General features: G+C 53.0%; 1 protein-coding gene across 1 annotated transcript; it reads left to right on the plus strand.

Annotated features, from left to right (window-relative positions):
* Nucleotides 1-1,632: 1,632 nt before the first annotated feature.
* On the plus strand, nt 1,633-9,945 carry LOC135185072 (protocadherin alpha-6-like). The gene is made up of 2 exons (XM_064161387.1): nt 1,633-4,165; nt 9,768-9,945. Exons 1-2 carry the CDS (start codon nt 1,697-1,699, stop codon nt 9,810-9,812), a joined length of 2,514 nt encoding a protein of 837 aa, XP_064017457.1. The 5' UTR covers nt 1,633-1,696; the 3' UTR covers nt 9,813-9,945.
* Nucleotides 9,946-12,638: the final 2,693 nt, after the last annotated feature.

Here is a 12,638-nt window from a genome sequence, read left to right on the forward strand (position 1 = left end):
GAAGGTGTGTTTGAGAGACAGATGTGCTTTTGTCCCTGTTCTGTCACGGTACCTTCATATTGGATTGACCCAATGTTGCCTGGATTGCAATGCCTGTAGGACTGGAGCAAAGGACCACTGCCTGCTCTGCTGTTCCTTTCCTTCCACTTCCAGAGCATGAGCAGAGAGCAGACAGCATGAATAGAAGAGGGCCCCCAGTGTGTTTGCGTTGGGCGTCAAGGGGATGTCTTCAGTGAAAACGTCACCATGAGGATGCTTCCTTTGTGGCTTTTATGGTCTGTGTGAGGTGGGGACTAAATCCCTGGGGTAGCAATGTTCTTACTGTGTTGTGGCAAAACAAACCAGTCTGACTGAGGCAGCAGGAGGTCGACACTCACCATGCAGGCAGAAAAGTAGTCAGGAAGAGCAGATCTTCCTCAAACACATGGAAGTGTGCTTGGCAGCTGTGATTGCCCTGTGCTTTTTTGGCTTTCCTGAAGGGTTTCGTTGTGCTGCTCTGTGATGGGTTCGTTTACTTTCAAAAGAAAGACTTTCCTGGATCGTTTTGACTTACTGGAGCTTGTTCACACAGATGTCACAGTAGGTGGGTCTCAGGGTGCTGTTGCAGAATGGACTGGATTCTGTTGTAGCTGCTTTGGTCTTTGAGATACATAGCTGCTGTGCTCTGGTATCTGTTCTGTCTCTGAGAGGAGAGTGGCTGAAGACTGTGGTGTTTTTACAGAAGGGGTGAAAGGGCAGGGAAAGCGTCGACCTGTCTTGTCTTGGCTGGAGGAAAGTAAGGAGTTTATTCTGTGTCTAGAGACATGGAGACGAAGGGCAAGGAAATGAGAATTCATGCCAAAGACATTTCTGTATTTGATCATAAGTGTGGTTCAGTCATGTGGGAGAGCTGACTCAAAAGTCCGAAGGGAAACAAAAGAGAAAGGAAGAAGGCTATGAAGGAACATACGATAGGAAAGAGGGAAGAGAAAGGGAGGAAAAGAAGAGAATGCCAACAGGCTACCAGGCTGCTCCTCCATTGGCATAGAAGGAATGAAATAGAAGCGGAAGATGTCAACCAGAGTGCAGCGAACTTTCTCTGCTCACTGAAAGCAACAAGTCCCTAACAGACTCTGCCTCTATTAGAGATCCTCAATCGGGCGCTTAATTGCCCTGTAATTAGCGCTGATGGCTCTGTTGTTCACGGTTTCAGTCGCGGCACTGAAAGCAGCTGCGGAGCTGAGAGTGGGAGGAAATGAAGGAAGTAATAGAACGAAGGAATTTTGGAAGTGGACTGAAGACTAGGGAACGGCCAAGCAAGAAACGCAAGGACAGTAACAGGGGAAGGAAACGAAAATAAGAGAGAGAAAACAGCGCAGAGAGAAGGAAACAGTGAATCAGAAGAAGAAGCCTAAGAGGCAGAGAAGAGAGAAGAAGGAAAAGAAGGAATTTGTGGAAGCAAAGAGCGGGTAAGCAGAAACAAACGCGGAAGGGAAGTAAGGTCCGGTGATGCGGTTTGTGTCGGTGAGGAGCGTGCGACCAGCACACGGTGTCGCTGCAGGCTCGGAAACAGTGTCGGAGCGGCTCCACCCCGGTGCGGCGGAGAGCACGGCTGAGAGCGGCGGAGGCGGGGGAGGGCGGCGCGGGGCCGAGAAGGCAGCAGAAGCCGTTGCTAACGGGAGGCGATAGGAAAACAGAACGGGGCCGGTGAGCGGCGATGGAGGCGCGTTGGGGTGCCGCAGTGCGTCTGCTGGTGCTGGTGCGGACCTGGTGGCTGGTGGCGGGGCAGGTGCGGTACTCGGTGCCGGAGGAAGCCAAGGTCGGGACGGTGGTGGGGCGGCTGGCGCAGGAGCTGGGTGTGGGCGATGCGGAGGCGCGGCGGCTGCGTGTGGTGTGGCAGGGCCGGCGGGCGGGCGTGGAGGTGAGCGGGGCGAGCGGGGCGCTGGTGGTGAGCTCGCGTGTGGACCGGGAGGAGCTGTGCGGGAAGAGCGCTCCCTGCTCGCTGCGCCTGGAGCTGCTGCAGGAGCGGCCGCTGCGCGTCTTCCATGTGGAGCTGGAGGTGACCGACATTAACGACAACGCCCCGCTCTTCCCCGCCGCGCGGAAAAACATCAGCATGGCGGAATTCACCACGGTACCGGGCTCCCGTTTCCCTCTGGAGGGCGCCTCGGATGCAGATGTCGGAGCGAACGCGCAGCTCTCCTACACGCTCAGCCCCAGCGAGCACTTTACCCTGGATGTGAAATCTCCTGATGAAAATAGGAAATTTCTGTTTCTGGTTCTCTCGAAACCTCTGGACCGGGAGACGGTGCCTGTGCACAGATTGGTGCTGACAGCCACTGACGGGGGACGGCCTTCTTTGACGGGCACCATGGAACTGGTGATTACCGTGTTGGATGTGAATGACAACGCTCCTCAGTTCAGCCAGTCCGTGTATAAAGTGCAGCTGCCAGAGGATTCCTTACTGGGGACACTTCTGGTAATAGTGAACGCCACAGATTCGGACCTGGGGTCATACGGAGATGTGATTTACGAAATTGATAATATTGCTCCTGCCTCGGGTTCAGATCTATTCAGCATCGATGAGAAGAGCGGTGAAATCAGACTGAGAGGCGCCCTGGACTTTGAAACAGTTAATTTGTACACGTTGCAAATTAAGGCGCAGGATAAGGGGATGCCTCCTCTGTCGAGTCATTGCAGGGTGGAAGTGATGGTACTGGACGTGAACGACAACGCGCCCGAGGTGTGGGTGACGTCGCTGTCGGTGCCGGTGTCGGAGGACGCGTCGGTGGGGACGGTGGTGGCGCTGCTGAGCGTGTCGGACCGCGACTCGGGGGCGAACGGGCGAGTGCAGTGCTCGGTGTGGCCGTCGTGGCCGTTCGCTCTGGAGTCGAGGTTCCCGGGCTCGTTCTCGCTGGTGCTGCGGGAGGCGCTGGACCGGGAGCGGGTGCGGGAGTACGAGGTGGAGGTGCGTGCGGAGGACGGCGGGAAGCCGCCGCTGCGTGCGAGGCGCGTTGTGCGTGTGCCGGTGTGTGACGTGAACGACAACGCGCCGGCGTTCTCGCAGGCCGTGTACACGGTGCTGGTGCGGGAGAACAACGCGGCGGGCGCGGAGGTGGCGCGGGTGTGGGCGCGGGACCCGGACGAGGCGGAGAACGGTCGCGTGAGGTACTCGCTGTGGGAGGGCGGCGCTGGAGGTGCGTCGGTGGCGGCGGTGGGGTGGCGCCCGGCGTCGAGCTACGTGTCGGTGGATGGGGAGAGCGGGCGCGTGTGGGCGGTGCAGGCGCTGGACTACGAGGAGCTGCAGGTGCTGCAGTTCGAGGTGCGCGCGGTGGACGCGGGGGAGCCTGCGCTGGTGGGCAACGCGACGGTGCAGCTGTTCGTGGTGGACGAGAACGACAACGCTCCGGTGCTGCTGCCGGCCGCGGGCGGTGCTCCGGGGCTCGATCCGTTTCTCGGGTCTCCAGTAGAGGAGGTGCCGGGCCCGAACTCGGAGACGCTGTGGGCGTGGGCGGCGTGGGGCGCTGGGGCAGGTCAGGTGGTGGCGAAGATCCGTGCGGTGGACGCGGACTCGGGCTACAACGCGTGGCTGCGCTACGAGGTGTTGGAGCCGCGGGGGAAGGGCCCGTTCCGCGTGGGTGTGTACAGCGGCGAGGTGAGCACGGCGCGGGCGCTGGAGGAGGCGGACGGCCCGCGTCAGCGGCTGGTGATCGTGGTGCGGGACCACGGCGAGCCGCCGCGCTCGGCCACGGCCACGCTGAGCGTGTCTCTGGTGGAAGGAGGCGAGAAGGCGCTGTCGGGGTCGTCATCGTCGCTGCCGGGTGTGCTGTTGCCGTCGGAGAGCGGCGCAGCGGCGGGCATGGCCTCTGCGTCGACCAACGTGTGGCTGGTGGTGTCCATCTGCGCGGTGTCGAGCGTGTTCGTGCTGGCGCTGGTGCTGTACGGGGCGTCGCGCTGTGCTCCGCGGGCGGCCGTGCTGTCGGGGCCCGCCGCGGCGACGCTGGTGTGCGCCAGCGAAGTGGGCAGCTGGTCGTACTCGCAGCGCCAGAGCCGGAGCCTGTGCGTGGCGGATGGGGCGGGCAAGAGCGACCTGATGGTTTTCAGCCCCAACTTGCCGCCGCCGCCACCGTCTGTCCCCGCAGCCAAGGACACCTCTCAGGCGGAGCCTTCCTCTCTGCTGGACACGGTCAGTGGCTCTCTTTCCTTCCTCTCCACCCACCTTTTTTCCTTAGTTGCACCCACACATCTGATTGCTTTTCCCTGTCTTTGTTGTTCTTGCATCGCCCCGGGGGGTAGCCGGTGCAAGCTGTGCTTAGCCCGCTACTCGCGGGTGCTTTTCAGGTGCTTAATCACCGTGATGACACCTTTGCCTCTACGTGCGCGTCCTTGATGGTTGTGAATTTTTCTGCACTAGGATAAAAACAAATTTATCGCTTGCTGGTCTGTTGCATTTGCTGTCGAGCTTGCTGAAGGTGTGCAAGCAGCGTACTCTTTAGTGCCTTAATATCGTTGCTGGATACAGACCGTGGTGGCATCAGATTTGGTTATGTTGCTGACATGTTTATTAGTATTAAATATTAAGGCAGAGGTGTTTTATGGAAGGTGCTTTTAGGAAATGGCTATTTTTAGCCTATTTTTCTGCTTCCCACCTCTGCCACCTTTTGATGAATGAAATAAGTTGACCGTTTTAGTAGTGTTTCAGTGTTTGAATCAGCAGCCACAGAGGTACTAAGACCTAGAAGTGTTTGCTTTGTGGTTTAAAACCCCTCCAAACAGCATGAAGGACAGCTCCTCAGAAAACACTGAGACCCCAGATTCTCATAGAAAATGGAAATAATTCTTCCAGCGAGGAGCTCATCAGCTCTGTGGTCATTGTTCTATGGCACTGAATCGATGTCATTGCTGTTCAGAGCTGTCCTGACATCACCAATAGAAAGAGTAGGGAGTCTTCTGTACGCCCTGTGTGTGATATCAGCCATGTGTTTTTTCATTGGGCTCTGAGTGATGGAAAAGCCTGCAAAAGCTGGAGTGGACCCTGAGGTGGTAAATCAAACTGTGGCATGTGACAGTCTGCGTCTGTGACACTGAGTTGGGCACGGCTGTTTCCTGATGTGAAGGAAGACTGGCCTGAAGGGACTGGAAATCCCGGGGAAGACCATAGGCCATGTCATAAGCAGACAGCAATGCACTTCTTGTCTTGAGAATGCTTCTTTCGTTGTCAGCAAGTGAGTGTGCCTTGAAGGAAGCATGAGGCGTAGAGTGGTCTCACCCAGCATCCTTTCCCCGGCTGCTAAGGGTCTGGAGTTAGAGACCTTCTAGACCTTGAGATTCTTGTATGGATTTTGAAATACTCAGTGTCCTTTGAGGTCATGAAGATCTTGCACCAGAGACAGCTTCTTGTAGTGCTGCCTGTTATTCTTGCTCACTGGTGGGTATCCATAGCATAGCCTGGAGCACAGCCCCATGGGGAAGGCTGAGGGAGCTGGGGTTTAGCCTGGAGAAGAGGAGGCTCAGGGATGATTTCATTACATCTACATTGTCTACAACTACCTGAAGGAAGGCTATAGCCAGGTGGGGTTGGTCTCTTCTCCCAAGTAGCCAGCAACAGAACAAGGGGACACAGTCTCAAGCCGTGTCAGGGCAGGTTCAGGCCGGAGGTTAGGAGGAAGTTCTTGCCAGAGGGAGTGATTGGCATTGGAATGGTGTGGTGGTTTGGGTGTTCCCTGCCCTCCCCCCCCCACACACACTTTAGAAATCACCCAGACTAGACTCAGCCGGCTCTGGGAGTATAAATGCAGCTATTTATTTACAGCTAGCACAACAGACAAGCAGACATTTACAGTAGATACAGTTATACACAGAAATATACAAGGCAAAAGGTGACACAGAAACACAACTCCCCTCCCAGAAACCTGAGTCCCCAGGAGGGGCTCTCAACCACCCCTTCACCTTCCCCCAGCCCCTCTCAACCTTACCCCAGTCCCAAGGAAGAATTGAGGTTTGGCTAGAGGTTAAGAAAAGCAAAGGTGGGTTAGTCCAAAAGGACTAGAGAGATGCAGCTCAGCCAGCAGCCCAGGTGAGAGAGAGAGAAAAAAATGGTGAGAGTGTTATCTAAAGTTTTCATTTCTTGTTCCCATACTCCTCAGCAAGACTGTGAGTATCACAGTATCATCAGGGTTGGAAGAGACCTCACAGATCATCAAGTCCAACCCTTTAGCACAGAGCTCGAGGCTAGACCATGGCACCAAGTGCCACGTCCAGTCCTGCCTTGAACAGCTCCAGGGACGGCGACTCCACCACCTCCCCGGGCAGCCCATTCCAGTGCCCAATGACTCTCTCAGGGAAGAACTTTCTCCTCACCTCCAGCCTAAATCTCCCCTGGCGCAGCCTGAGGCTGTGTCCTCTCGTTCTGGTGCTGGCCACCTGAGAGAAGAGAGCAACCTCCTCCTGGCCACAACCTCCCCTCAGGTAGTTGTAGGCAGCAATAAGGTCACCCCTGAGCCTCCTCTTCTCCAGGCTAACCAATCCCAGCTCCCTCAGCCTCTCCTCGTAGGGCTGTGCTCAAGGCCTCTCCCCAGCCTCGTCGCCCTTCTCTGGACACGCTCAAGCATCTCAATGTCCCTCCTAAACTGGGGGGCCCAGAACTGAACACAGTACTCAAGGTGTGGTCTAACCAGTGCAGAGTACAGGGGCAGAATGACCTCCCTGCTCCTGCTGACCACACCATTCCTGATGCAGGCCAGGATGCCACTGGCTCTCTTGATCACCTGGGCACACTGCTGGCTCATGTTCAGGTGGGTATCAATCAGCACCCCCAGATCCCTCTCTGTCTGGCTGCTCTCAGCCACTCTGACCCTAGCCTGTATCTCTGCATGGGGTTGTTGTGGCCAAAGTGCAGCACCCTGCACTTGGAGCTATTGAACCCCATCCCATTGGACTCTGCCCATCTGTCCAGGCAGTCAAGGTCCTGCTGCAGAGCCCTTCTGCCCTCCAACCCAGCCACATCTGCCCCCAGCTTGGTGTCATCTGCAAACTTGCTGATGACTGACTCGGTGCCCTCATCCAGATCATCTATGAAGATGTTAAAGAGGATGGGGCCCAGCACTGATCCCTGAGGGACAGCACTAGTGACAGCTGCCAGCTGGATGTGGCACCATTCACCACCACTCTCTGGGTCTGGCCCTCCAGCCAGTTCCTAACCCAGCACAGAGTGTTGCCATCCAAGCCTTGGGCTGACAGCTTAGCCAGCAGTTTGCTGTGGGGGACAGTGTCAAAGGTCTTGCTGAAGTGCAGATAGACCACATCCACAGGCCTCCCCACATCCACCAAGTGGGTCACCTGATCATAGAAGGAGATCAGGTTGGAGAGGCAGGATCTGCCCTTCCTAAACCCATGCTGGCTGGACCTGAGCCCTTTGCCATCCCTCAGGTGCGCTCTTATCACCCCCAAGATAACCTGCTCCATCAGTTTCCCTGGCACTGAGGTCAGGCTGACAGGTCTGTAGTTCCCAGGTTCCTCCATCCAGCCCTTCTTGTGGATGGGGACCACGTTGGCAGTTTCCAGTCTCCTGGGACCTCTCTGGTGAGCCAGGACTGCTGGAAAATGATGGAGAGTGGCTTGGCCAGCTCAGCTGCCAGCTCTCTCAGCACCCTGGGATGGATCCCATCTGGTCCCGTGGACTTGTGGGTGTCCAGATGGCTCAGCAGGTTCTGAACTACTTCTTCATGAATTTCCAGGGGAACACACAGCTCCCCGACCCCATCCCCCAATGGGGGGTGAAATAGACATGACCATTGTTTTCCTTTCGCAGCCTGTGATCTGGTTCTTCTCACCAAAACATTCTAGCCTGCTTCAAACTAGCACAAATGGGCTGCCCAGGGAGGTGGTGGAGTCGCAGTGCCTGAAGGGGTTGCCTGGATAAGGCACTTAGTGCCATGGTCTGGTTCATTGGCTAGGGCTGGGTGCGAGGTTGGACTGGATGAGCTTGGAGCTCTCTTCCAACCTGCCTGATTCTATGATTCCATAGCTGTCCACGTTGCCATGATTGCAGTTTTCTCCTCTCCAGGCAGGATTTGTAAGGGGGTGGGTGCAACTGTCAGTGCTTAACTGTCACCATGTTCAGTTTCACAGTTGACCTCTGATGACAGAACCTCTGAGTTCTAAGGCATAACTCTGTCGATTCCACCTCAGAGTGCTGAAGAATCACAAAATAGTCAGGGTGAAGTTCAGGCATCTGGGAAGTGCCTGCCAGACACTGGACGGCCTTGCAGTCCTGCATTATTCTTTGTGCCATTTGTGAGGGGAGGTGAGGACATGTGAAGGCCTGGTAGTCTTCAGACTGGTGTTTTGGGGTGGGACATGGCGTTGGACAGGCACAGTGTCAGCTACTCTGGCAGTGGTCCTGAGCATGGCTGAAGTAGGTACTTGGCACATGTCGTTGCAATAAAGACTCTGAGTGGGGAAATGTCTGTGGGAAAAGGAGTTGCTGGGTGGCATATGGTGAGTGCTGCTTGGGAAGAACTTCAGCATGTCCTCTGAGATGAGATTACTTTTCTCCATGAATGATACAGAGGATGGCAGTAGAAAACCTTTCTGCAGAAAGTGCTACTTGTGCAGGATCCTTTTAGAGCCTCCAGAATTTCTGCACACCTCTCATGATAACTGAACATGGCCCTAAAATTATTTCTTCTGCTGCTGTTCTACTGTAGAATTAAATCAGTGCTTCCCTCCTTGCTAGTTTGCATAATTTCCACCTGAGTTTGAAGCACTGCAAGACATGCAGGCTGTGGTCTTAACCATCCCCCAGGCACTATTCACTGCATCAGTGGCATTGCTGATCGTGCTGCTCACAGCTGTGGTTTCTCAGTGAAAACTGTCCTCACTCTCTGTGGTTGTCCTTTGAGTGAAAAATGTCCCCTCTCTGTGATTGTCCTCTGCTGAGAATTGATTCAAGGTGGCAGTTGGAATTTAAGAGGTTTCTGTCCATGTAAAGAGAATGTCCCATTGGCTGGTTCAGCTGGCTGCCTGAAGGCATCATCCATCATTCAGTGGCTCTTCTCACTCACAGTGAGATCACTTTGTGGTACACAGAGGCCTTGTGCATCCTGCCACATCACCCAGCATGTACACTCAGGTCCTTGATCAAAAACGATCTTGTGGACAGGTTTGCCTTTGCCTGAAGCAGGACTCACCCAGACCATCTTCCATACTGTATTGTTAAGGTGCACTGCAGGGACTTTATCTCCTTCTACAGTGTGTGGGAGTTTTGTCTTTGTAGAGCCAGCTCAACTGGCAAATCCTCTAGTGTGAACTAAGCAGGTGTGCTTAATGCCTGTCCCAGTTTTTAAAGGTCTCTTCTCCCATTGCTCTCAGTGAAGCTTTTAGCAGTCCCTTGCAGTGTTCAATCTTCCCAGCCACCTGTGTGTGGTAAGGGATGCAATACACACACTCAGTGCCCTGCTCCTTGTCCCGTGTGTCTATGACCTGTTTCAAGAATGAGTTTGAATCCTTTCTAGGGTGCCATGTCTCCATAAGACTTGTTTTTCCAGGCCCAGGATGATGTTGTGAGTGGTGGCATGGGACACTGGTTAAGTTTCCAGCCCATTCTCTTCTCTGCCACCAGCAAGATGTTGGTAGCAGCAAATGCAGACTTTGCTGCCGAAAGAATGTCCTCAGTGTTCACATGTCCCTCCTGTTTCCCATGTGATAAAAATGCTTACAGAAGCACTCTGCAATGCCCACTCACTTCAAGGCTCTTTGCAGAGTGTGAGTAATTTTCCCCTTTTCAGGTTCCCCAGAAACCTCTGATGAAGTTCAGGGGGAAATGTCCTTAAAACTATCTGGGAAAATGTCTTTCAACTCTCTGGAAATGTTTCTTATTCTGAAGATGAAACCAATGAAGCTGCACTCACTGATACCTGTGGAAGATGTGTTTGAGAGACAAATGTACTTTTGTTCCTGTTGTCAGGATATGGGTCACTTTTTTTCCCTATATGTCTTCCCCAGAACCCCCAATAAAGTTCAGGGGAAAATGTCCCTTGCAACCATTTCTGCTGCCTTGAAAATGTTTCTTGTTCTGAAGAAGCTTGCAGTGATGTTACAGGTAAGTCAGTTTGCTGACAACACCAAGCTGGGTGGAGTGGCTGACACAGCAGAGAGTTGTGCTGCCATTCAGAGAGACTTAGGCTGAGAGTTAGGCAGGGAGGAATTGAATGAAGTTCAACAGGGGCAAGTGTAGAGTCATGCTCCTGGGAAAGAACAATCCCAGGGATCAGTACAGGTTGGGGACTGACCTACTGAAGAGCAATGAAGGGGAGAAGAACTTTGGAGTCCTGGTGGATGGAAGGATGGCCATAAACCAGCTGTGTGCTCTTGGGGCAAGGAAGGCCAGTGCCATTCTGGGGTCTGTTACAAGGGCTCTGGCTAGTAAGTTGAGGGAGGTTCTCCTGCCCCTCTACTCTGTCCTAGTGAGGCCTTCTCTGGAGTATTGTATCCAGTTCTGGGGCCCCCAGCTCAAGAAGGACAGAAAGCTGCTTGAGACAGTCCAGCACAGAGCCACAGAAATGATTAAGGAAGTTGAACATCTCCTTTTTAATGAGGAGAGACTGAGGGAGCTGGTACTGGGAGCTTGGAGAGGAGGAGACTAAGGGTGACCTTGTTCATGTTTATAAATATGTAAGGCTGCAGAGTCAGCCTCTTCTCAGTGATGCCCAGCAACAGGGCAAGGGGCAATGGGTGGAAGCTGAGGCATAGAAGGTTCCATGTGAACCTGAGGAAGAATTTTTTCACTGTGAGGTTGACAGAGCATTGGATCAGGCTTCCCAGGGAGGTTGTGGAGTCTCCCTCTCTGGAGACATTCAAGAACTGTCTGGATGCATTCCAGTGTGATCTGCTCTGGCAGGGAGGCTGGACCAGATGATCTTTTGAGGTCCCTTCCAGCCCCTGAGATTCTATGATTCTATGTGTTTAAGAGACAGATGTACTTTTGTTCCTCTTTAGTCATGTTACCCTCATACTGGGTTGAAAAATGTTGCCTGGATTGCAATGCCTGTGGGACTGGAGAGGCAAAGCAGCATTGCTTGCTCCTGTTTCTTTCCTGCTGCTGCCAAGCATAGCATAAGCAAGTGGCAGCAAGCATGGAAGGTGAGAGTTGATGCGTTGAGTGCTCAGGTGGTGTGCCAGTGAACATGCCTTGGTGTTTCCATTGTGGCTTCTGTGTGGTTGTGTGAGGTGTGGATCACGTTAATGAGGTGGAGATATTCTGTGGGTACTAAATCTCTTTGGGTAACAAGGTTCCTGCTGTGTTTTTTCTGGGAGAATATGCCTGTGTAAAGGGGAGCAAGAGCTTGGTGTTCACCACGCAGGTGGAAAATGAATCGGGAAGAGGTACGTGGAAGTGCCTGGGGGCTGTGGTTGCCCTGTGCTTTTTCAGCCTTCTTGAAGGACTGTTGTGCTGGGCTGGGCTTGTTTTCCAGCATGAGAGATTTCCCTGGGTTAGTTGGACTCACTGAAGCCACTTTGCGGCTCAAGTCTCAAGTGCCTGGGACTTGAGTGCCAAGTGCTTGAGTTTCAGGTTGTGATAATTCTATTCTCATGTGGCTGAGCTGGTCTTTGGGATATGATTGTCTTGCTCTGGTGTTTGCTGGGTCGTTGAGAGAAGAGTGACAGAAGAGTGTGATGTTATTCCAGGGGAGGAGGAGGCGAAGTGTCCATCTGCCTTTTATGTCATGGTCTGGAGGAAAGCAGGGAGTTTATTTTCCATCCAGAAGCACGGAAGATGAAGGGGAGAGGAATAAGAGTATTTCTGTGTTGCATGGCAAGTGTGGTGCAGCCATTGAAGTATTCTCCATGTAAGGAAAAATGTAAAGGGTAGAAGCAGAAGAGATGAAGAGGGTAGGAAAGAGCAGAACAGACCAAGCCAGAGAAATAAATGAAAGAAAAAGAGACTAGGAAAAGAAATGAAGAAAGGGAGGAAGAGAATGAGCAGAATGAAGAGAAGAAAGACAGAATGAAGGTGAAAGGAAGACAGAAACAAATAAAACCTATGCATGGAAAGACCAACTTAAGCATAAAGAAAGAGAAAGTAAAAGGAGATGGAGGAGATTGCTAGGATGCAGCACGGCTAACTGGGGTGAGGATACTCTGGGACAAGTGTGCCTGACCTAAAGTGATGATGGAGAGGAAAGAGATCTTTGACCATGGTCAGTGTAATGTAGGCATAAAGAAATTATATACAAGCCAAGTTCATAAAATGAGGAAGAGGGAGGCAGGACAGGGAAGAGAAGGAATAAGGAGTTAGACAAGAGAAATAAAAAGGCAGTAAATGAGAAAAGTAAAAGCCAAGAAGAATGAAGGGGAGGGAGAAAGAGAGAGAATGAAGTCATGGAAAGAAGAAAGGAGAAAAGAGTTTCCTGGCATGTGCTGATGACATCACTGTCCACAGAAAGGATGTCAAGGAGGAAAAAGAAAGAAGAAAGGCATAAAATAAGGAGGTAATAACGGATGAAAGATGTCCTGTGGAGATCAGCGGCATTTTCTCTAGTGCCTGAACTGACGTGCTACTCCCTAGGAGCGTCCACCTTCGTCAGGTGCCCGCGTTGATGCCCGGTAATTAGAGCTGATGCCATTTAATTATCGCTGATGGTTTCCTCAGGATGTGT

The sequence above is a fragment of the Pogoniulus pusillus genome, chromosome 22 (genome assembly GCF_015220805.1).
Source record: "Pogoniulus pusillus isolate bPogPus1 chromosome 22, bPogPus1.pri, whole genome shotgun sequence".
NCBI classification, from domain to species: Eukaryota; Metazoa; Chordata; class Aves; order Piciformes; family Lybiidae; genus Pogoniulus; species Pogoniulus pusillus.